Source organism: Zosterops lateralis, assembly GCF_965231275.1.
Source record: "Zosterops lateralis genome assembly, chromosome: 27".
NCBI lineage: Eukaryota > Metazoa > Chordata > Aves > Passeriformes > Zosteropidae > Zosterops > Zosterops lateralis.
The window spans coordinates 4,239,426-4,264,259 of NC_139787.1; the positions used below are offsets into that span (position 1 = coordinate 4,239,426).

At 56.9% G+C, this 24,834-nt stretch overlaps 1 protein-coding gene across 1 annotated transcript in view; it reads right to left on the reverse strand.

Annotated features, from left to right (window-relative positions):
• Positions 1–3,834: 3,834 nt before the first annotated feature.
• The window catches only part of LOC310919499 (low affinity immunoglobulin gamma Fc region receptor II-like), a gene marked incomplete at both ends in the record, with an annotated part of 105,246 nt that continues 84,246 nt past the window's right edge, over positions 3,835–24,834 (reverse strand). Inside the window, 6 exons of the mRNA XM_083878865.1 lie at positions 3,835–3,935; positions 4,019–4,069; positions 4,566–4,649; positions 5,917–6,183; positions 6,437–6,667; positions 6,756–6,776. Of these exons, the coding sequence (XP_083734991.1) occupies positions 3,835–3,935; positions 4,019–4,069; positions 4,566–4,649; positions 5,917–6,183; positions 6,437–6,667; positions 6,756–6,776 (755 nt within the window). The remainder of the gene's footprint in view (positions 3,936–4,018; positions 4,070–4,565; positions 4,650–5,916; positions 6,184–6,436; positions 6,668–6,755; positions 6,777–24,834) is intronic.

A 24,834-nucleotide genomic window follows, 5' to 3' on the forward strand; every position in this document is an offset into this window, starting at 1 on the left:
AGGGTGGGCCATGACAGAGAAAGAGAAGCTTGTAGTACCATCCTATTTGTTATGGCCATTATTGCAAAGAGAACATGGGAAAACACACTGGGGAATAGACATCTTGTATAGTTATTTGAAAGAAAGAATTGTGGCCAGAAAGTTACAAGGTACAGTGATACAGGTAACCCGTTAGTGTAGTCTTTGCCTCCAAACTAATTCCAAAAATACACCAAAGCCTAAAATGGGACAAATTGGGAAAGGCTGTGGACCTGGGCAACAATAACAAATTGATTTTACAGAGCTGCCCAGGAAGGGAGGATATCGTTACCTATTGGTGTTAACTGATACCTTTTCAGGATGGCCAGAAGCCTTGCCTACTAGAACGGCTAAAGCCCGAGAAGTAACCAAAGCACGGTTGCAAAAATAATACCGGGGGTAGAGTTCCAGCCACCATATCCCCAGATAGAGAGCCACAAGTATATAGTGGCCCTAAATAGAGAAATTAAGAAATATGTGGCTGGAGCTCAAAACAAAAATTAGACAACCTAGAAATTAAGTCTTTTGCAGAAAAGTTCTTGGAACCACAGTGAGAAGGAGCATTCCAGATGCTTCTTACTACTTTCACTACAATCAAGATCAAAGAACAGAAGGCCTGGATCCATCACTCCCAAGTGAAGAAAGCCCCAGAAGGAATCTGGAAGATCACACCAGGCGACGATGAACTAAAACTGAAACTCACTCAGAACCACAAATAGATGGACTAATAGTTATTATAGACACTATGTGGAAAGTTGTAATTATTGCTGTAATAAGCTTAACCATAACAAGGGTCAACGCAATACCGCGTTGTACAATGTGACTGAGATAAACAGGTGCCAAAGAAAAGCTTATGATGCTTACTCTCGTAAGGCTTTAAATAAGATGCTAAAGGTTATGGGAAGGAAATGTCCTCCATTTAAACTCAAAATAGAGGGGTGTACCTGTAATAGAAAGGCTGTGATCCCCAGGTGCCATCTAGAGATCTCTCACTGGGGTGCTAGGAACAGGGTTGGGAGTATTTCACCTATAATCCTGTGACTAGTACAGTGACAGCCTTTGTTTTAACTATACATGCCAATAGTCCCCTAAAGATTAAATCATGAGGGAACTGTATTGTACCCTTCTGAACACCGAATGTGAGCACAAGAAATTGAAGGAAAATAGCAAACTGTTAATCTAGAGCCCTGTACTGCAAGAAGACAGTTAAGATCTGTCACTTTGAGACAAACAGAAAACTTCACTGGTGTATACAGGGCAAGGTTGTGTCTGTCCAAAGACAGCATGCCACATCATAAAAATAGACAACCAAATTACCCAATTCAATTTGTGTATTTGCAATTTTGTCAGAATTAAGGGATGTGATTTTTCCTATCGGGCACCTGTAAGATAACCCATAGGAACATCCCAGATTGAAAGAAATCTTAAAGGAAATTAAAGAAGAGGGAAGAAGGACATTAATTACAATTCACTATGACACAGAAACCATCAAAGGAGTATTTAAGAGGCTTGAGGAACATCTGTCCCATCACTGGTGGGATGTGCTTTTGGGTGGTCTCCAGCAGCAACTGGTATACTAAATGCCTTAGTCCACCCTATAGTTGTGTTGATTATTTTGGTTAGTATAAGTTTAGTTTTATCTGTTGTGATGCTTGTTTGGAATTGGAGGATGCTACGACGAATAGCAGCCTTAACCTCATTATCAAAAGCGTATGGCTTGGTCTTAAGAGACACTAGCTGTACAGATTGGATTGAAGAGAAAGACTCTTTTGAGTAAAAGAATTTACTCACTTTAAAAAGAGAAGTGGGGAAAATGAGGCATTGAAGACTGTAGTCAAAATAGATAGTGCTGAGATAATGTAGCTAGGACTTCCCTTTTGCTAACAGAAGCCAGACTGAAGGAACTGATAAGGAACTGATAAATCATGAGAGCTGTCAAACTAGGGCTTCTGCATCCTGAATAATCAATAGGCCCTATGAACACAATACAATCATAAATCAAACAGTCCTGGGAAAAACAGGATTTAGCTGTCACGAACACTAAAGGTTAAAAAGTCAGAGCTGAGGAAGACAATCTTACTTCATCATTTTGGGACCCCACCCCATTAAAAAGACCACCGACCCATTTCAAAGAACAAACTACGCATGCTTGATGGCTTTTTGGGCTAATTACCATACGAAGCGGAGAATGGGAGGTATCAGAGCTATGAATATGCATTTGTAGTTTGTGTATTCAATACTCCTGTAGATAAAAGACCCTGTGATGATCTGTAAAAGGCGCGTGTGTTTCTGGGAGCTGTCCTGCACGCTGCCCGGCGTCGTAATAAACATACACTTTCTAACTTTAAACTGTTAGAGAGTCTTTGTCCGTCATAGTTGGATATTGGTATTAGATCAATGTCCATTGTTTTTTAATAAATCACAGTTCCCTGCTCAGCGATCCTGGGGAGCTCCTGAGCAGGTACCGGGTTGAGGGAACCCCATGGAGGGGAAAAAGGGTGCGGGGGCTGTAGGAGAGGTGGGGGGGTTTGGGGACTGGGGGTGTCCGGCCTTGCAGCCCCCACACTTTCACTTTCTCTCTCCTGCAGCAGAAGGAAGAGGCCGTTTGTGCTGAGTCAGACGGGAGGGGCGGGTTCTGTCCTGGGGGGCACATCCAGGGGGTCCTGTCCCTGTTCAGGGATGTCCCTGTTCTGGGGGTGACACATCCTGGGGGTGGCACATCCAGGGGATCCTGTCCTGGGGACGAGCGTGGAAAGATCAAGCAGTGGCTCTGCCCCCCGGCCGTGCTGGGGCTGAAGTGGTGACCCCAAATGGGCGCCCCGTCAGTGCCCGGAGCTGTCGGTCCCGTTGCCACGGCAACAGCCGGTCCCGACACACGGCGACAGTGGCCTCGGACACGCTGTCACAGCCGCTGGGGACACAGGGCCACCGTCGGTGCCCGCAGCCCGGGACAGTCCCGGCCCCGGCAGCGCGATGGCAGCCGCGACGTGCGACAGTGACCCGAGGGCAGGACTCGGCTCCCGCAGTGCCGGGGGCTCCTCCCCGGGCTCCCTGGTCCCCTCGGCCCTCCCGGCACCTCCCTCCCGGCGCCCCCCGCCTGCCCCAGGGCCGGGCCCGGCGGAGGCTCCGCAGCAGCTCCGGGGCTCAGACGCCGCTCGGGGAGCGCCGAGTGCGGGGCTTTGGGCACCGGGGGGCACCGGGCAGGGCTGGGCCGGGGATGGGCTGAGCTGGGCTCGGCCCGAGGGGCTCGGCAGCTGCGGGATCGGTGCCCGTGGCCACGGGGCGGCACCGCCGCAGGTCCCCGAGGCCTTGGCCGGTGTCACCCAGAGGGGACAAACAGGGAGCAGCAGCTCCTTCCCCTGTGCGGGGCAGCTGCGAGGGAACCAGTCCGGAAATGCCCCAATTGATCATTTTGTCCCTGTCCCCAAGGGACTGAGAGAGCCCCAAAACTCCTGCAAATCCCACACGGATCTGCTCAACAACCTGACCGGGACCCTCCTCCGTCCGAGCTGACCTGGCACAGCTGAACAAACAAAAACCATTTCTCCCGGTTTAATCAAAAAGCTGCGTTTTGGGTGCAGTGGGAGGGACGAGGGTCCTGTGCCCCCTGGCACTGGGGGAGGGAATGGGGAGCCCCTGGGGGTACTGGGAGCACTGGGAGCTCTGGAACGGGGAGCTCTGGGCAGCCCCACATGGGACCCCCCACTCGTGGCCAACCCGGGCACGGTGGGCACCCACAGGAGCTGGGGGGGGGGGGACACACACGGGGGGTGGCCTTAGGCAGGAACCTCCAGTGCCCCCAGTGTGTCCCCAGTGTCACAGCACGTTCCCGTAGATGTCACTGGGGTCCCGCTGTCGCCTGTGGGGTCCCGGCAGCTCCGCGTAGGTCACCTGGGGGGATGTGGCACAGGGGGGCCCTGCGAGAGACATCAGTTGTGAGACCTGGGTGGGGGGTGACACCCGTGGGTGACGTGTCCCTGTGTCCCCACCCTTTACTCACCCCCTGCCCGCTCGGTGCTCACGACGTGGGTGTACAGCACCTCCCCCTCCTCTGTGGGGGCCGGGGGATCCGGGGGGGCCCTGTGGGGATAAGGGGGTGTCTGTGGGGGTGGGGGGGTTTGCAGTGAGGGTAAAATGGGGGGTCAGACCTGAACCCCCCCCACTCACCTTTCCTGCTGCTTCCTGAAGGCTGCAAAGGGAAGGGGGAGGGGTGACTGTGGGGTCCTCAGGGCCCCTGAACACCCTCAGGACCCCTGACTGCCCCCAGGACCCTCGAGTATCTCTGAAGCCCCTAAAAACCTTGAACAACTCCTTAAACCCCATGAGCCCCCACAGCCCCCCAATTTCCCCGAAACCCCAGACAGAACCCCAATATCCTTGCACGACCCTCCAGGACCTTCCCAAATTTCCCATTACCCCCAGCTGAGGTCTCTGGGGGCTCAGCTTCACCCAAGTCAGGAGCTGCTTGTGACACCCTGTGGCCCCCCTACTCTGAGGGGGCTTCACCCTAATCCCTGGGACCCCCATCCACCCTCATTGTCACCCACCGAGGCGGTGCCACCGGTGCCAGCCAACGATGACAGCCACGAGCAGGACCAGGAACAGGAGGGACCCACCGACCCCTGCGGCCACTGCTGGGGACAGAGGGGACACAGTGGGGTCACCCTGAAGCTCAAAAGGCCTGCACCCCCTGTGTGACCCAGTGTGAGCCTACCTGTGACCCAGGGTGAGCCAGGGGTCACCTCCAGGGCCAGCTCAGGGCTGAGTGCCCGGAACACGCGGTGCCCGTCCTGTCCCAGCTGGTTGGTGGCCATGCACTGGTAGGTGCCTGAATGTCCCACATCGACGTCCCTGAGCTCCAGGACGGGATCCCAGGAAACTTCCCGGTTGTTGTGCAACCAGGTAAAGTTGACAGGGGCTGAGCCCACCTGCACCGAGCACCGCAGGGTCACGTTGTCACCTGTGTGCACCTGGTGTGACAGGGGACCGGGAGTGATGGTGGCATTGGCCACGGGCACTGTGGGGACACAGACAGGGCTGGCACCTGGCGAGGTGGGATGGGGATGCTGTGGGTGGGATCAACCCCTCCCCAAGGGTTCCACTTACCCAGGACAGTGACATTCAGGGGGACACTCTCGGCCACGCTGTCCCCATTGCTGACCCGGCAGCGATAGTGGCCGCTGTCATTGTCCCCAATATGGTGTAGCTCCAGGTGGGGGCCAGTGCCCAGCGGTGTCCCCAAGCTCCCCCGGTGCCAGGTGAAGGACAGGGGACCTGTCCCTAATGGCCACCGTGCAGTTCAGCACCAGGCCGTCCCCCAGTACCACCTGTCCCCCGGGGGGCTGTGCCCACACGGACACTCCCGAGACTGGGACTCCTGTGGGAGAGGGGACACCAGGGGACAGTGACGGACATGGGGGAAGGGGTGCAGAGAGGGGCAGGGGGACCCCATTGAGGAAGGGGTGCTGGGTGGGCTTGGAAAGGAACCACCAGAAGAATGGGGAGTTCAGGAAGGGGACACCAGGGAGGCATGCGGGGGGACCACTGGGAGGGTGTGGGGACCCAGGGAGGGGATGGTGGGACCTGGGGACTGTGGGGGGAGATAAGGGAGGAGTAGGGTTGACTCAGGTATGGGTGAAGTTACTGAGTGAGGGATGGGGGGATAAGGAGAGGGAGTTGAGCAGTGACAGGGGTACATAGAAAAAGTTACAGGAAAGATGGGGGTACCCACGTGGGGCTGGGGGATCCGGTGAGAGACCCAGAAATGCATGAGGGACCCGCTGCAGGGATGGGGGATCTGGGCAGTAATGGGGGTCTGCAGCCAGGGCTGGGGGTCCCCAGACAGGGCTGAGTGTCCCCAACCAGGGGACCCAGGGAGGCTGTGGGGGTGAGGCTCACCGTGCACTGTCACTGTAACCGGCGTTGAATTGTGCTGCACCCATGATCCCCTGGAGTACACCTGGCCCCGGCAGTGATAGTCACCACTGTGGTGCAGCTGCAGAGGGGAAAGGGACAGCTCGGTCCCACTTGGGGACCTGCTCACCTCCTTGTTCCCATGGTAGAATTGCACCTCGGTGACCGAACTGTCCTGCCAGCCCCGGCAGCGCAGTGTCACTGTGTCCCCCTCCAGCAGCGGCCACGCCGGCACCTGCAGCACCAGCCAGTCTGGGGGACGCAGCAGTCCTGTCACACCAGGGGGTTCCCGTTTTTGCAGGGAGCCCCCTGTTGAGTCACACCCAGAGCACCAGGGGTCCCCAATTCCACAAACAGGGTCCCCCTGCACTGGGATGCTCTGGGATGGCCCCGTGTGCAGGGGACCGGCTCTGGTCACACCAGGAGGTGACCCATGGAGTGGAGCCCACCCAGAGCCCTCAGGGTCCCACAGGTGCCACCCAGGGGACACCCAAAACTTCCTCACCATCTGAGACTCTCACGGGAGGGCTGAGCCCACTGCCAGGTCTGTCACACATGTAGGTGCCACTCTCAGTGACAGTGAATTGGTCAGGTGCATTTGGCCACCAGTGCTGCCCATCCTTGTACCAGGTGGTGGCACCGGCATTCCTCAAGCCCTGGCAGGTCAGTGTCACCCGGTCCCACAGCACCGCCGGCCTCCAGGGGGGCTCCACCAGGAGCTGGGTGGTCTGGGCACCTGTGGGTGACAGGGGACACCAGCCTGCCAGGGCCAGCACGGGGCTGGGGACAGCAGGGTGGGGAAATGGCATCCCCCGAGGACTCACCAGCGAGGCCGAGGGTCTGGGCTGGAAGGGAGAAGGGACAGGCCTGGGTGGGGGTGGCACCATGGGGAGAGAGGTATGGGGGCATGGGGCGTGGGGGCTGTCCCTGAACTGTCATCAGGGGGACACTGGTGTGGCACAGATGTCTCAGAATATGGGGAGCTGCAGCCACCTCATGGTCAGGCAGGACATGAGGACATTGTGGACACCCCAGGCATGGGGACCCTGTGCTGGCACAGGTCACCCCCACCAGCCCCATGGCCGCTGTCCCCATGGCCCATCTGCATGGTGCTTGTCCCCTTCTCCATGTCCCTGCATCCCTGTCAACCAGTCCCTGTCCTCAAAGCTGCACCACTCTCATAATTCCTCTCCCCACATTCCGGTCCCTCCAATCCTGTCCCCCCTCTCCTGTCCCCACAGCCACCCCATGACCCTGATCCCCTCATGCACTGGCCCTGCTGGCATTGGGGACTTCAGGGGACCCTGCAGCCCCCCTGTGCCCCCTCCCCACCAGTCTCTGCCTCACCAGGGCCCATTCCCATGCCCGGGGCACTCACCCCACAGGAGCAGCACCACCTTCCCGGCCATCCCCATGTCTCTGACCATCCAGACTGGCTGTCACTCTCTGTCAGGGGTGGCTGTCCGCCGGTTGGCGGCTGTTCCGAAGAACAGGGAAGGAAATGAGGTCAGGCTGTGTCTCCAGCGTGGCTGTGGCCTTTGTTGGGGGCAGGGTGGCCACAAGCTCGGGTCGGGCTGTGGGCTGGGTGGGGACAAGGCTGGGTGGCACAAAGTGGGACATGGTGATATCAGGAGTGGGGGCTCAGGGGGTTTGGGGGCCCTGGGATGGGGTACCTGGGGAATGGGGGTCATGAGAAGGAGAAGTCACTGGGAATGGGGGTCCCTGGGGCTGGAGGGACTCAGGACTGGGAGTCCCATGGCAACGTGGGCTCCAGGGATTTGGGGTCATGGCATGGGTGTGCCAGGGATGGGGTGCAGGGGGAATGGAGGGTCCCATGGGAATGGGGTTTTCAGGGGAGAATCAAGGTCCTGTGGGAATGGGAATTTCAGGGAATGGAATGAATGGGAGAGGGTTCCTTGGGAATGGGGCTCCTGGGCCATAGAGATCCTGGGGAATGGCAGTCCTGGGATGGGAGTCCAAGGGATAGGGGGACATAAGGAATGGGGATCCCATGGTTCATGTCCCTGGGGAATGGGGTCCCAGGGATGTGCAGTGGCTGAGTGGGCCCGTGGGTCACAGCTCCTTCCCAGGGTGCCTGAGAATTTGGGGTGACCCAGGGCCCAGCACAGCCCTCTGAGGTGGTTGTGGCCTGAGGGTCACCCCAGGTGGATTCTGAAGGGCTCTGGGCCTGTGTTCCCCCATCCTCCAGGGGTGTTTTCCTCTGTTCACTTTCATTTCCTTCCTTTTTCCCCTCAATTTCACAACCCTCTAGTCCATGCTTAATAGTCCTGGAGAGCACCTGAGCAGGGAATGGGTTGTGGGAACCCCAGGGTGGGGGAAGCAGGGGTGAGGGGTCTGCAGGGAGGGTTGGGAGGCTTTAGGGAGTGGGAGTTTTTGCTGTGCCCCCAAAACACTTTCTCTTTCCTGCAGCAGAAGGCAGAGGCCGTTTGTGCTGAGTGTCCCACGGGGGGGGATGTGTCTGTCCTGGGGTGATCCTGTTCCAGGGGGGACACATGCTGGCCAAGGGGGTCCTGTCCAGGGGAATGGCAGATCCAGGAGGGTTTCAGGCTTCTCTGTTCTTGCTGGTCCCCTGCAGGATCTGAGCTGGCAAAAGCTCATTGGGAATGGAGCCCCAGGCAGGAAGGAGCTCCCCAACTCCTCCTCCTTGAAGCCAGTGCCCATCCAAGTGTGGGGCCCAGCCATGGCCCAGCCCCAGTGCACAGGGATGGGCATTGGCCAGCCCTGCTCTGGCCAGCCCCAGCTGGCAGCCAGGACCTGAGGGTCCCCCCTGTCCCCTTGGCTTTGATTCTGGCAGCTTCAGAGCTGCTGCAAAGGTGAGAATTCTGTGGGGGGAAAAGGCTTGGCTGTGGTTTGCTCAGGCCTGTGCAAGAAGCACAAAAGCCAATGGGTGTCGCCCTGAATTTCTTGCCTGTGAAATTTTGTGCCTTTGCAGTAGCTTTCTCACGCTGCTTCACATAAACAATATTGTATTCTTAGAACTTTATCTATGTGTTTACATATTTCTTCTCTAGGAGGAGGAATGTGACTGATGGTCAAGTCCACCAATGATGTTCATAAGGTGGTGACCCTTTTGGCCAATCTTTGGCCTTCTGTACAAAATGTATATAAGGATGGAGTCAGACATTAAAATAGATTCATAGCTGCTGACCTGCTGTGGCCTGCGTGTCTTTTGTGTGTCCGACATAGCAGCATCTGGTGACCCCGACGTGAACTGCACGTCAGGTGGACCCTTCTGTGTCCAGACTGCATTTGTTCCCAGTGTGGAGACTGCATTTGTTGTGTGGCTGGGGTAATGAGTGGTAAGAGATATGGTCTCTTCCCTGTCCTCAGAGGATGATGCCCTCGTGCTGGACCTTTGGTTTGAGGTCCTACGGAAGAAGGGAATCTATGTACCCCAAAGGGACGTCTACGGGTTGTTTTATTATGCTAGAACCCATCATTTCTTTTGGAGTCCTGAGGTCGCTTTTTTGACGGCAGAATGGCAGTCCCTGGGAGACGACCTGCTTCAGGTTTTTACTGAAGAGGGGGGCAGGGAGTCTGTGAGGTTGTTGAATACTTGGAAAAGTCTGGGAGGGGTGCTGGGTATTTTGCAACTTCCCGGTTCTGAGGCCTCAAAGGATGACTCCAGCCTGAATTTTTCTTCCGGGCTGGAGGCCAGGGAAACGGTGAGGCTGTTTCTCCTGTTCCTGCTCCTCGCAGGCGGTGCTGGAGTGTGGAGGCTTTACTGGATACCTCCCGCGCCCCTGCGAAGTTAGCGGGAAAACCGATTCCCGCTCCACGCAGGCGCAGCAGTGAGGGCAGCTTGCCCTCCATCAGCGTAGCTGCTGAGGTGGGCTTGGAGTCCTCGGTGTGGACTCCACCTGTACCCACGCCTCGTAGGCGTTTGGGTGTGGGAGATTCTGGGGCTCGTGGACGCCCTGCGGAACCAACGCACCTGAGTTCTAAGCCGCGGAGGCGGCGGGGGGCTGATCCCTCCACTTCCCCCCCCCCCCCGTGCGTTCCCGGCGCTGGAGGCGCCGAGGGCGCACTTGGACCCGGAAAATGGGATGGTGACTGCGGATTGTCCGCATTGTGGTATCTCTATGAGATACCTGGTGGAGGAAGGTGGTGCGGCCCCGGAGGCGCGCGGCAGGGATCGGCAAAGTACGCGCAGCTCCAGGCAGCCTGGAGCGCAGCCGTGGTCCGCGCAGGGGGGCGCAGCCTCGGAGAGCAAGACGTCCACCCCGCAGCAGGGGCACTGGACCACCACCATTGGAGTCCGCGCAGCTGAAGGGACCTTGTTGGGGGCGGTTCCAATACCCTCCTCCCGCGGCTGCAGCTCCGCCGGACAGGAATCCCGGGATGGGGCGGCGTTCGGGTTGTCTTCGGGCGGTTTCGCCAAAGAGCTTGTCGCCCTCCCCAAGCCCCCATCATTCTTGTGGGGATCGCAGCCGTTCCCCCGTGATTTCTTCTCCCCCCGAATCGCCCGCACCTGTGAAGGCAGTGCGGGGCAGTGCCGCGGCAAGGCGGGACACGCTTCCCCCAGTGCTGCGTTTCCCCCCACCCCTGAGCCGGGGCAGCGCTTTGTGCGCCGCCGCCTCTGACGCTGAGGCGGCAACCAGCCTCGCGGTGTTCACTTTTAAAGGACGGGATGGCGCAGCCGATGATAGACGGGTGTTCTCCCGTGGCACGGGGTCTCGGGACGCTGAGTCCCCTTCAGCTGGTCATTGGACCCTGCCCCCATGCCGGGTGACGCTCCGGCCACGAGACCGCGCACGGTTTTGGGAGGATGTCCGTGCCAAGGCTGAAGCTGTGGGCGGCCGTGGTTCGGCACGGCGCCCCCTGCAGGGCAAGGATGAATCCTCTAGCTCTGCAGGGGTTGCGAGACGGGCTCTCGCCCCTGTCCCTGTGGAACATGCGGGACATGAGTCAGAGGACGATGATGGTTCGCCAGCCAGGCTGAAAGCTTTCCCTGTGGTGAAAGATGCCGGCCAAAAGAAACATGCCCATTTGTCATGGCAGGCACTGGTTGATCTTCGCGATAGGATTGGTAAACACGGTCTGGAGTCTCCGGAGATGATGCAAATATTATGACTGATAGACACAGACATGTTACCTCCCTATGACATTCGGTGTTTGGCCAAGGTTCTTTTTCAGCCGGTCGAATATGACATGTTTGAGTCTAAATAGACTCAACTGGCTGAAACTGCTGCAGCACAGAATCGGATGGCTTGTCAGGATGACCCTAGGTATGGGGTCAGGCCAGACGTGTTGACGGGTGTAGGTGAATTTGCTGATGTGAATAAACAGATTACCTATGAGCCCTTGGTGCTGGAGCAGAGTCAAAGACTTGGCATGGCAGCATTGGTACAGACAATGGAGGTGGCTGCACCGAAGCAGACATTTACCATGATTTTTCAGGGAGCAGATGAACCTTTCTTGAGGTTTGCAGATAGGCTGACGGCTTCAGTTGAGCGACAGGTGGATGATTTCACTGCCAGAGGTGTGTTGCTCACCACTGTGGCAAGGAGCAATTGCAATGCAGAATGCCGGAAGATCATTGAGGCCTTGCCAGGCAAGCCCTCATTCATGCAGATGGTTAAGGCCTGTTCGAAGACGGGCACCACTGGTGGTAAGGTGGTTGCCTTGGCTACCACCCAGCAGCCAATTTGGAAGGGGCAGCGGGGTGGGAAGCAGAAATGGGCAAATGCTCAAAGTGGCAAGCAGAAAGGGAAGAAAGGGAAAAAGGAGACCACTGTTTCATTTTATTGTGGACGCTGTGGACGACCAAATCACGTGGCCGATGCTTGTAAGGCAACGGTTCATGTGAATGGTCAACCTCTGTCGAGCTCAGGAAACGGGCGGCGGAGCGCGAAGGGGAAGCACGCTCAGACACAAGTGTCTTCCCAATCCCCAGAGCCGATGGAGATCTGCTGGGCAAGCTCACAGCCAGCACCTGTGGTTCAGCAGGTGTAGACATCTGCACCACTGAAACGGTTGTCCTGAAGGACAGCACAGTGCATAAAATCCCCCTGGACGCCTTTGGTCCTCTGGGTGATGGTTTGAGTGCCCTTCTTATGGGCAGATCTAGCACCACCATTCAGGGTATCATTGTGCATCTGAGTCTCGTGGATGCAGATTACACGGGAAGGATTTATGCCATGGTCTCCACATCCACTCCTCCCCTCACTATCCCTGAGAAAACAAGAATTGCTCAACTTGTGCCTTTTAAGTCCTCTGTTCCCAGGGCAGAGAGTCAGGTGAGAGGAGATGGCGGCTTCAGATCCACTGGACCGCCTCAGGTCTTCTGGACCAACGTCCTGACCAAGAAGAGACGTCCCGAGAAGACATGCACCCTGTCCCTTCCTGGTGCAACGCCATCAGAAATTCATCTCCACGGGACGCTTGACACGGGCGCAGATGTCACGATTGTGTCCATTGCTGCATGGCCCCCGGATTGGCCTTTGGACCCAGTGCGGACACCTGTTGCAGGACTGGGAGGGACAAAGCATTGCTATGTGAGCCAGAAGCTGGTGACAATCACAAACCCAGAGGGTCAGGCAGATGTTGTCCGGCCCCATGTCACCGACACCCCTGCCAATTTGTGGAAGAGGGATGCTCTGGCCGCGTGGGGGGTGCGCATGGGGACGGATTTTTAATTGGGGCCACTGTGTTGAAGGGCGCAGTGTGTCCGACGCCTCCCATACGGTGGCTGACGGACAAACCCATTTGGGATCCTCAGTGGCCCCTTTCCCGAGATAAATTGGTCGCCCTTCATGATTTGGTGCAGGACCAGTTGGACCAGGGTCACTTGGAGCCTTCTACCAGTCCCTGGAACACCCCTGTGTTCTGCATCAAAAAGAAGTCTGGGAAATGGAGGCTGTTGCAAGACCTGCGAAAAGTGAATGCAGTGATGGAAAGCATGGGGACGCTGCAGGCTGGTATGCCATCGCCCACCATGCTTCCAGCAGAATGGCCGGTCCTTGTTGTGGATCTGAAGGATTGTTTTTTTACAATTCCTTTGCATCCTGATGACAGACCAAAATTTGCCTTTTCAGTGCCAGCAATTAATAATGCTGAGCCTGCAAAACGGTATCAATGGAGAGTTTTGCCGCAAGGCATGTGAAATTCCCCGAGCCTGTGCCAATAGTATGTGGCCCGAGCCTTGCCTGGAGTTTGCAGGCAATTTCCTAATGCCCAAATTTTTCACTACATGGATGATATCCTGGTGGCTGCATCCAGCCAGGATGCGTTGCAGAGGATTCAGCCCCAGCTGATCCATGCTTTGCATTCTAATGGGCTGCAGGTGGCTCCAGAAAAGGTTCAGAAGCAACCTCCCTGGAAATATCTGGGTGTCAAGATACTGGAGCGTACAATCCAGCATCAAGAGGTGCAATTTGAAAATTCAGTGCGCACATTGAATGATGCCCAGAAATTGGTGGGTGTCATCACTTGGTTGCGTCCGTATTTAGGACTGACCACAGGACAGTTGTCTCCTCTGTTTGATCTGTTGAAGGGGGACACTGATCTGAAATCACCTCGGACACTGACCCCAGAGGCACATCAGGTGCTGGAGGAGGTTCAGTGAGCTGTTTCGACTCGACAGGTTCATCGCATTGATCCCTCCATTGATGTCACTGTGTTCATCACCACTCCAGATTTACATCCCACAGCCATAACTGGCCAATGGAGTGACAAGTGGTCTGACCCCTTGCATGTCCTGGAATGGGTTTTCTTGCCCCATCAGCCGCAGAAGACAGCAAGGGCATTGTTCGAGCTTATTGGTCGTTTGATAACCAAATGCCGACAACAGTGTTTTCAATTGATAGGTGTGGATCCTGCACAGATTGTGCTCCCGGTACCACGGGAAGATTTTGACTGGAGCCTTGCAAACAGCGTGTCACTGCAAAGTGCTCTGGATATTTTACAGGGCAGATCACTTATCATCTGCCCAGCCACAAGCTACTGCAGGTGGCCAAATCCACACAAATTTCATTGAGGCCCAAACATAGCCAGGAACCAGTGCAAGGACCCACCGTCTTCACTGACGGATCGGGAAAAAAAGGGAAGGCCATTGTCACTTGGAAGGATGGATCTGAGTGGAAGATCCTGGAAGGCCACGAGGATGGGTCAGCCCAGTTGGCTGAGTTAAGGGCTGCCTTCATGGCTTTTCAGAAATTTTCCCAGCAACCCTTCAATATGGTCACGGATTCCGCTTATGTGACCGACATTGCTCAGCGGTTGGGTCATTGGGTATTGAGAGAGGTCAGTAATCCTGCCTTGTTTCATTTACTGGAGACCCTGTGGTGTGCACTTCAGGACAGGGTTCATCCCTACTATGTTCTGCACGTTCGAAGCCACACGAATTTGCCTGGATTCGTAGCGGAAGGTAACGCGGGGGCTGACAAGTTGGCTAACCCAGCGTGGGTAGCACCTCAGCCTGATACACTCACGCAGGCCAAGGCATCACATGGGTTCTTCCACCAGAACACACATACGCTGCAGAAGCAGTTTCAGTTGACACCAACTGAGGCCCGTGACATTGTCGAGTCCTGTGATGACTGTCACGTGGTCGCTGCACCTTTGCCGGCAGGGGTAAACCCCAGGGGCCTTAAGGCCTTGGAACTTTGGCAGACAGATGTTACCCAGGTTGCCGAGTTTGGCCGGCTCAAGTATGTGCATGTTACGGTGGACACAATCTCATCTGCTATGTGGGCTTCAGCTCATGCAGGAGAAAAGGCCCGTGATGTCATTGCCCACTGGAGGCAGGCCTTTGCTGTTTTAGGCATACCTTCTGCTGTCAAGACTGACAATGGTCCTGCTTACACCTCACAGAGGGTGCAGCAGTTCCTGCAGTTGTGGGGTGTTTCTCATAAGTTGGGTATCCCTCATTCCCCCACTGGCCAGGCAATTGTAGAACATGCTCATGGTACACTCAAATGTGTTCTCCAGAAGCAAAAGCGGGGAATGCAGGGTGAAACCTCACACAGTCGGTTGCAAAAGGCTTTGTATACAATTAATCACCTTACGGTGCCGCAGAACTCAAGTAACCCTGTTTTCCTGAATCACCACCTTTCATTGCAGGCTTCGGACGAGACGCATCAGCCCCGAGCGAAGGTCCGGGTGCGAAATCTAGTCACCAAGCAATGGGAAGGTCCCTATGACCTTATCGCTTCGGGGCGAGGGTATGCTTGTGTCTCCACAGATACTGGAGTTTGCTGGGTACCTGCAAAGTGTGTTCGTCCTGACCTGAGACCGCAGAGACAGAATTTGGCCAACAGACAGCCAGGAGACCGTGACCAACATGAAGGTCAACAAGTGGAGGAACCACTGAGAGACGACTCTGATGTCGAGGTCGCAAGTGATCACTCCGATGGCCCTTCCACAACCAGAAATTGAACATTGTTAATTTTTTTTTTTTTTTTTTTTCTTTTTTAATGGTAAAAGGGTGAGATGTAGCCCTGAATTTCTTGCCTGTGAAATTTTGTGCCTTTGCAGCAGCTTTGTCACGCTGCTTCACATAAACAATATTGTATTCTTAGAACTTTATCTATGTGTTTACATATTTCTTCTCTAGAAGGAGGAATGTGATTGATGGTCAAGTCCACCAATGATGTTCATAAGGTGGTGACCCTTTTGGCCAATCTTTGGCCTTCTGTACAAAATGTATATAAGGATGGAGTCAGACATTAAAGTAGATTCATAGCTGCTTGACCTGCTGTGGCCTGCGTGTCTTTTGTGTGACCGACATAGCGACACATCTCAACCCTGGCTTTCATTTCTATTTCACTCACAGGTCTTACATCTGCAGTATTTCTTACCATACAATCATATCCATAAGTCCTTCCTGTTCCATCTTTCGCAACACCTTGGAGTGTCTGTCCCATCCACGCTGGAACCCAGGAGCTGGCAACTGTCTTGGTTTAAAAGAGAAATGTCTGCCAATAGGTGGCCTCACACCCCTCGTGGGGTGAAGGTCTGTCCCCTGCACTCAAGGATATCCCAGGACATCCCAGTGTGATGTGACCCCCATGGAACACCTGTGCCATGGGGTTGCTCCTGGTGTCCCTGAAACCATCCCATGCAATGGAGACTCCACCTTGATGTCCCCAGTGCCATGGGCACCTACCTTAAACGTGTCTCCAACCCCTCAGTGCAATGGGACCCTCCTGTCCCACAGACCAGCTGGTGCTGCAGGTGCCAGCACTGACACTGCTGGAGGGAGACACGGTGACACTGCACTGCCGGGCCATGCAGGACATGTCAGTCAGCAGGGTGTGATTTTACCAGGACAAGAAGGATCTGGGGGAATTCTTCAGTGGGACAGAACTGTCCCTGTCCTCCCTGCAGCTGCACCACAGTGGCCGCTCCCAGTGCAAGGGCTGGGTGAGCTTTGGGCCATCACTGTCAGTACCAGTGACAGTGACAGTGCAGAGTGACCATCCCATGGCTGGAACTCCAATATCCTGACACCCCCAAAGCCCCTTTCCAGTGGACTCAGAGTCACAGTCCTCATCTCCCCTCTCCTTCCCAGAGCTCTTCACGGTGCCGGTGCTGGAGGGTCCCCCCAAAACCCATCGAGGGGTCCCCCCTCAATCTCAGCTGCCTCAGCACCCCCAGCCCCCTGCGGCCCCCAGCCCCCCTCCTGCACCTCTTCTACCAGGATAGACAGTTGGTGGGGGGCCTGCTGGGACACCCCAGGGCTCCTGCTATGGCTGCAGAGTTTCTGTTACTTTTTGTGTTGCCACTCTGGGGTCTGCTCACCTCTCCCTTTTCAGCCTGCTGATTTCGAGGTTCCCCAGGGAAAGTCAACTTCCATGAACTTGTTTCTCACAATATAGACTAGTACAGAACTGTTATTCCTCTTCCCATATCTTTTCCTGAAACCTCCTTAATTTCAGAGTTATAATAATTTGGAGGGAAGGGGGTCATCTTTTCCATTCCAAGGGAGGTTCCCACTGTCCTTGGCAGACACCTGTCTTTCAAACCAAGATATATTGGCAGCCGAAAATAGGAGAATCCCATTCCTTAAAGCCTGACAGGGCTGAACGAAGAAACTCCATTTGTGTCAGTTTAACAAAAAAGCTGCATTTCATCCCAGGAGCAGGTCCTGTCCTGTAGCCCTGGTTCGTGCCTGAGATGTTTTTAGTTTTCTGAAATTCCTTTCCCAGGGAATTTTCTGTAAACAAGAGACATGTTTTTGAAATGGCAAATTGTTGACATTTCTTTCCCTAGGAGGGACTTCTTCTTGATGTCCCTCTGGTCTGAGCAATGTGATTGAAGAGCTTTGTCTTTGTTTCACCAATCACATTGGTCTGTGTAGAATGGTATAAAAAGAGAGACACATCCCAAGAATAAAGGAGTCATTTTCAGCCTTCTGAAGTCGGATTCTTTGTGTCATTGTGGTGTACAACAGTGTCACTGTGCTCCCTTGGAACTGGGATTGGCAGTGGAGAGCCACGTAGTGTACTGGGAGCACTGGGAAGGGGATTGCAGGGCCACGGGGGCATGGAGGTTTAGAGGAATCTGTTGGAGTCCAGGGCATCCCTCTGGGCGCCCTGGGAAGTCACAGACCTCGGTAGAGAGGCCTGGGACCCAAAAAAGAGGGTCTGGGGTCTGCGCAGGGGGGTTTGCCTGGCACAGAGCCCAGGAAGACACAGCCTTTGATTTTGGTCCATGAGAAAAACATCTAACACAGAGAAGAATTGCAAGTCACAAAGGTGTTACTGAGAGTAGTGTAGTTATCACTGTGCAGAAGATTTTGTAGTAATGGATTTTTAGAATGTAGATGCAAAGGGACAAGATGGTGGTTTTAGGGCGGTGCCCTGGGTTCTTCATCTTCTCCCTTGGCATCCATCTTCTGCAGTGACGTGGGCACAAAATAGTTTCAGTGGATTGGATCAAAGTAGAAATGACCCTGTTAGTATAGGTGATAGACATTGGCATAGAATTGTAAACAATGGGTACGTAGTTATCTGTATAAGAGGTAGCGACCTCCCATCACAGGGGGGAGTCGCCTTGTGTCCGAGCTGCAGTGGACATCATGGCCGGACACAGGGGAAGGGGAGTCACCTCGTGTCCAGGCTGCTGTGAACACCATGGCCGGACACAGAGAATTGTAAGATAAGAACTAATAAACAACGCGAGAAACCAGAAAACCAAGACCTTGAGACTCCTCATCATTCTCGCGCCGAACACCGAGCACCGAGCTCAGCACAGAACACAGAGACACAGAGTCAGACAGCAGATCCTAAATCCTTCAGAGGTCAAGAGGGAAAATCACTCCCTTCGTGCCCACACCAGCCAGCTTTGGAATCTCGGGTGGGAAACAACTGGATTAAACCCCGAGAGGAATCCATCTGATTTTCATTTATGTCTCAACATACACTATACACAAGCAAATAAAAGCAGTTAAATGTGACGCAACAGGAGCCATTTTGATTTGGGTTTCTTGGGGGGATCAGGAGCTTGCTCAGAGGATCAGCTTGGTCCTCACCTCACCTTTTCCTCCCGGTGGTCCTTCTCTTCTGCACCCATTATCCCCTGCTTTGCTGCTTCTGTGAGGCAGCTCATTCCTGCAACGACCTGGTGCTCCACTGCTTCCCCAACCTGGTGCTCCACCACTTCCCCAACGGAGCAGAGGCTGCCTGCACACACCTGCTGCCTTTGCCATTTTGCCCGTGTTGCCCAACAGCAACGAGCCTGCTGCACCCCAGTCCCTGCCCATGGCAGCCATCCCATGGCCACCAGTGCCACAGCACCAGCCCACAGCCAGCCCACAGCCATCGCTCACCGATGCCAGAGACACGCAGGTGCCACCACTTGGAAATCACACCCAGCCACTCACAAAAGCCACGAGGGCTCACCACACACACACTCCATCTGCCGAGTGATGCCAACAGAGCGCCTGGGGTTCCTGTGGTAACGCTGTCCCTGACTTCTGTTTCTCTCCCTGTCTCTCTTTTTCCCTCACTATTCTCTTATAATCCCCTCCCATAAGAACACTTTGCCTCCTTTATCAATAAACAGTTCTCAGATATAATATTGCCATGTTTGTGCTTCATTTTCATCTGAGAAATCGATCAGAAAGAATCCTCCCCGACTGGCCCTTTTACAGCAGGATGGGCCAGGGGAATGGGGAATGTGGGAAACCCCTGGGTGTGCTGTGAGCACTGTGGGGAGAGAATGGGGAAGCCACTGAGGGTACTTGGAGCACTCGGATGGGGATTGGGGAGCCCCTGCAGGTACTGGGAAGGGGATGGGGGAGCCCCTGGGGGTACTGGGATAGGAAATGGGGAGCACAGGGTGCCCTGTGTAGCCTCCCCCTGACTCATGACCACCTCCCTTGGAAGGATGGGCAACCACAGGAGCCATGGAGGGAGCACCCCCAGTGTCTCCCAGTGCCTCCCAGTTCCTAGAGTGTCACAACTTTTGTTGCAGATTGTCATAGCTGTCACTGGGTTCCCATGGCTGCCCATGTGGCCCCTGCAGCTGCATGTAGGTCACCTGAGGATCCTCCATGGGGGGTGCCAGGGGCTCTGGGGGGGCCCTGAGGGAATAAAGAGGTGTATGAAAGGGGATGGGAGGTGCTGGGGGGTTGGGTAAAAGGTTTATCATGGCTGGAGCCTGCACTCACCTTTCCTGGTGCTTCCTGGCATCTGCAAAGGAAAACTGGAGGGGTGACTTTGGAGTCCCAGGGGCCTCCATCCACCCGCAGGAATCCTGAACCACCCCCAGGCCCTCAATTCCCCCCAGGTCTCCCCAGTATCCTGATGCCCCTCAGAAACCCTGCACCACCCCAGTTCCCCCAACACCCTGACCCTCTAGAACCCCAAACCTGTTTGGGAGGGATACCCTCTGAATTCCCCAAAAATCTCTGATAGGATCCCAACTATTCTGTACAACCCTGCAACACCTCCCCAGACACCTCAGGGCCCTGAGCTGAGGTCACTGGGGGCTCAGCCCCTCCTGAGTCAGGGGCTGTGGGTGCCCCCCCATGGCCCCTGTATTCTGGGGGTCTTCCCACCACTCTCCAGGACCCCCATCCCCCATTGTCACCTACCTGTGAGGTACCACCAGTGAAAGGCCATGATGATACCCATGAGCAGGACCAGGAACAACAGGGACCCAACAACCCCTGCAGCGACTGCAGGAAACAGAGGGAGAAACACTGGGGTCACCAGGGTCACCCCAGAGGTTCTCCAGTCCCAGTGACCACATAAGTCCCTCTCCTGTGGCAGCCAGTTCCATTTGCTGTCCCCACCTGTGCCTCCATGTCCCCACGATGTCACCTCCAGGGCCAGCTCTGGACTGAGTGCCCAGAACACGCGGTGCCCGTCCTGTCCCAGCTGGTTGGTGGCCACACACTGGTAGGTGCCTGAATGTCCCACATCGACGTCCCCAAGCTCCAGGACAGGACCCTGGGCCACCTCCTGGCCATTGTGCAGCCAGGTGAAGGTGACAGGGGCTGAGCCCACCTGCACTGAGCAGTGCAGGGTCACGGGGTCACCTGTGTGCACCTGGTGTGACAGGGGACCAGGGGTGATGGTCGCATTGGCCGTGAGCACTGTGGGGACACAGACAGGGCTGGCACCTGGTGAGGTGGGATGAGGGTGGCATGGGTGGGGTCAACGCCAGCCCAAGGGTCCGTCGCACCCAGGACAGTGACATTCAGGGGGACACTCTCCTCCACGCTGTCCCCATTGCTGGCCAGCCGTGATTGTGGCCGCTGTCATTGTCCCCAACATCCACAGCTCCAGGTGGGGGCTGGTGCCCAGCGGTGCCCCCGAGTCCCCCCAATGCCAGGAGAAAGACTGGGGACCTGTCCCCATGACTCCCACCCAGCTCAGCACCAGGCGGTCCTCCAGTGCCACCTGTCCCCCAGGGGGCTGCACCCACAGAGACTTCTGCAGGGAGACGGGGACACCAGGGGACAGTGAGGACACAGGGCAGGAAAGGAGGGGCAGAGAGAGGCAGGGGAACCCCAGTGAGGAAGAGGAGAAGGCGTGGAAAGGAAGGTTGGGGGATTCAGGGATGGGACACCTGGAGAGGGATGTGGGGGGACCCCAGGGAGGGTTTGGGGACTCAGGGAAGGGATGCTGGGACCTGGGGACTGTGGGTGGACATCAGAGTAGGGTGATGTTGACAGAGGTATGGGCAAAGCAACCCAGTGAGGGATGGGGGAATACGGAGGGGGACTCGAGCAGTGATGGGGGGACATAGAAAAAGTTTACAGGAAAGATGGGGGTACCCACGTAGGTCTGGGGGATCTGGTGATAGACCCAGAAATGGATGAGGGACCCGCTGCAGGGATGGGGGTTCTGGGCAGTAATGGGGGTCCACAGGCAGGGCTGGGGTCCCCAGATGAGGCTGAGTGTCCCCAAGCAGGGGACCCAGGGAAACTGTGGGAGTGAGGCTCACCGTGCACTGTCATGTTCACCAGCGCTGACTTCTGCCACTCCCATGACCTTGATTCCCTGGAGTACACCAGGCCCCGGCAGTGGTATTGGCTGCTGAGGTGCAGCTGCAGAGGGGACAGGGACAGCTCGGTCCCACTGGGGGACCTGCTCACCTCCTTGTCCCCATGGTAGAATTGCACCCCGGTGACCAATCTGTCCCGCCAGCCCCGGCAGCGCAGTGTCACCGTGTCCCCCTCCAGCAGCGGCCATGCCGGCACCTGCAGCACCAGCCAGTCTGGGGGACACGGGGGTCCTGTCATGCCAGGGGGGTCCCATTTTCGCAGGGCCCCCTCACTGAGTCACACCCAGAGCACCAGGGGTCCCCAATTTCACAAACAGGGCCCCCCTGCACTGGGATGCTCTGGGATGTCCCCGTGTGCAGGGAACAGGCTCTGGTCACCCCAGGAGGTGACCCATGGAGTGGAGCCCACCAAGAGTCCTCGGGGTGCCACAGGTGCCAGGTTGGAGACACCCAAACCCCCCTCACCATCTGAGACTGTCACAGTGCGGCTGAACCCACTGCCAGGTCTGTAACACTGGTAGTTGCCAATCTCAGTGACAGTGAAGTGGTCGGATATGTTTGGACCCCATTGCTGCCCATCCTTGTACCAGGTGGTGGCACCACCAGTCCCCAAGCCCTGGCAGGTCAGTGTCACCCGGTCCCACAGCACTGCCGGCCTCCACGGGGGCTCCACCAGGAGCTGGGTGGTCTGGGCACCTGCGGGTGACAGGGGACACCAGCCTGCCAGGGTCACTGCTGGGCTGAGGACAGCGGGGTGGGGACATGGCATCCACCGAGGACTCACCAGCGAGGCCGAAGGTCTGGGCTGGAAGGGAAAAGGGACAGGGCTGGGTGGGGGTGGCACCATGGGGAGAGAGGTATGGGGGCACAGGGTGTGGGGGCTGTCCCTGAACTGTCACCAGGGGGACACTGGTGTGGCACAGATGTCTCGGAGATTGTGGAACTGCAGCCACCACATGGTCAGGCAGGACAAGGGGACATTGTGGACACCCCAGGCATGGGGACCCTGTGCTGGCACAGGTCACCCCCACCAGCCCCATGGCCTCTGTCCCCATGGCCCATCTGCATGGTGCTTGTCCCCTTGTCCCTGTCCCTGCATCCCTGTCACTCTGTCCTCACAGCAGCTCCAGTCCCATAATTCCTCTCCCCACTTTCTGGTCCCTCCAATCCTGTTCCCCTTCTCCTGTCCCCACAGCCACCCCACAATCCTGATCCCCTCATGCACTGAGGATCCCACAGCCTCCCTGTGCCCCCTCCCCACCAGTCTCTGCCTCACCATGGCCCATACCCTGGGTCAGGCCCGTGCCCAGGGCACTCACCCCACAGGAGCAGCACCACCTTCCCGGCCATCCCCGTGTCTCTGACCATCCAGGCTGGCTGTCACTCGCTGTCAGGGGTGCTGTCCCCTGGGTGTTGGCTGTTCCAAAGAACAGGGAAGGAAGTGAGGTCAGGCTGTGTCCCCAGCGTGGCTGTGGCCTTTGTTGGGGGCAGGGTGGCCACAAGCTCGGGATGGGCTGTTGGCAGGGTGGGGACAGGCTGGGGACGAGGCTGGGTGGCACAAGGTGGGACAGGGGGTTCTCAGGAGTGGGGGGCTCAGGGGGTTTGTGGAGCCGGGGATGAGTGTCCAGGGCAATGTGAGGTGCCAGGGATGGGGCCCCAGGGGAATGGAGGTCATGAGGATGGGGAGTCATTCAGGATTGGGGTGCAATGTGAATGGGGGTCCCTGGGGCTGGGGGGACTCAGGGCTGGGAGTCCCACAGGAATGTGGGCTCCAGGGATTTGGGGTCATTGAATGGGGGTGCCAGGGATGGAGTAATGGAGGGTCCTGTGGGAATGGGGGTCCTGGGAGAATCAAGGTCTGGAGGGAAGGGGGTTTTCAGGGGATGGAATGAATGGGAGAGGGTTCCTTGGGAATGGGGCTCCTGGGCCATGGAGATCCTGGGGAATGGCAGTCCTGGGCTTGGAGTCCAAGGGATAGGGAGACATAAGGAATGGGGGCCCCATGGTTCAGGTCCCTGGGGAATGGGGGTCCCAGGGATGTGCAGTGGCTGGGTGGGCCTGTGGGTCACAGCTCCTTCCCTGCATGCCTGAGAATTTGGGGTGACCCAGGGCCCAGTGCTGTTCCCGTGATGTGTTTGTGGTTTGGGGGGGTCTCTCCAGCAGATTCTGAGGTTTCCTCCTTGCCTCCCCAAGGTCTTTTTGCTCTCTTTATTTCTATTTCCTTCCTTTTTTTTTTTTTTTTAATTTTTTTTTTTTCTTTTTTTTTCGTGTCACATTTGCACCCCCCAGTTCCCTGCTCAGCGATCCTGGGGAGCTCCTGAGCAGGTACCGGGTTGAGGGGACCCCGGGGAGGGGAAATGGGGTACAGGGGGTGCAGGGAGAGGTGGGGGCCCCGTGGGGGCTGAGGATATCGGGTTGTGCCCCCCAAACTTTCACTTTCTCTCTCCTGCAGCAGAAGGAAGAGGCCGTTTGTGCTGAGTCAGACGGGAGGGGCGGGTTCTGTCCTGGGGGGCACATCCAGGAGGTCCTGTCCCTGTTCAGGGGTGTCCCTGTTCTGGGGGTGACACATCCTGGGGGTGGCACATCCAGGGGATCCTGTCCTGGGGACGAGCGTGGAAAGATCGAGCAGTGGCTCTGCCCCCCGGCCGTGCTGGGGCTGAAGTGGTGACCCCAAATGGGCGCCCCGCCAGTGCCCGGAGCTGTCGGTCCCGTTGCCACGGCAACAGCCGGTCCCGACACACGGCGACAGTGGCCTCGGACACGCTGTCACAGCCGCTGGGGACACAGGGCCACCGTCGGTGCCCGCAGCCCGGGACAGTCCCGGCCCCGGCAGCGCGATGGCAGCCGCGACGTGCGACAGTGACCCGAGGGCAGGACTCGGCTCCCGCAGTGCCGGGGGCTCCTCCCCGGGCTCCCTGGTCCCCTCGGCCCTCCCGGCACCTCCCTCCCGGCGCCCCCCGCCCGCCCCAGGGCCGGGCCCGGCGGAGGCTCCGCAGCAGCTCCGGGGCTCAGACGCCGCTCGGGGAGCGCCGGGTGCGGGGCTTTGGGCACCGGGGGGCACCGGGCAGGGCCGGGCCGGGGATGGGCTGAGCTGGGCTCGGCCCGAGGGGCTCGGCAGCTGCGGGATCGGTGCCCGTGGCCACGGGGCGGCACCGCCGCAGGTCCCCGAGCCCTTGGCCGGTGTCACCCAGAGGGGACAAACAGGGAGCGGCAGCTCCTTCCCCTGTGCGGGGCAGCTGCGAGGGAACCGGTCCGGAAATGCCCCAATTGATCATTTTGTCCCTGTCCCCAAGGGACTGAGAGAGCCCCAAAAATCCTGCAAATCCCACACGGATCTGCTCAACAACCTGACCGGGACCCTCCTCCGTCCGAGCTGACCTGGCACAGCTGAACAAACAAAAACCATTTCTCCCGGTTTAATCA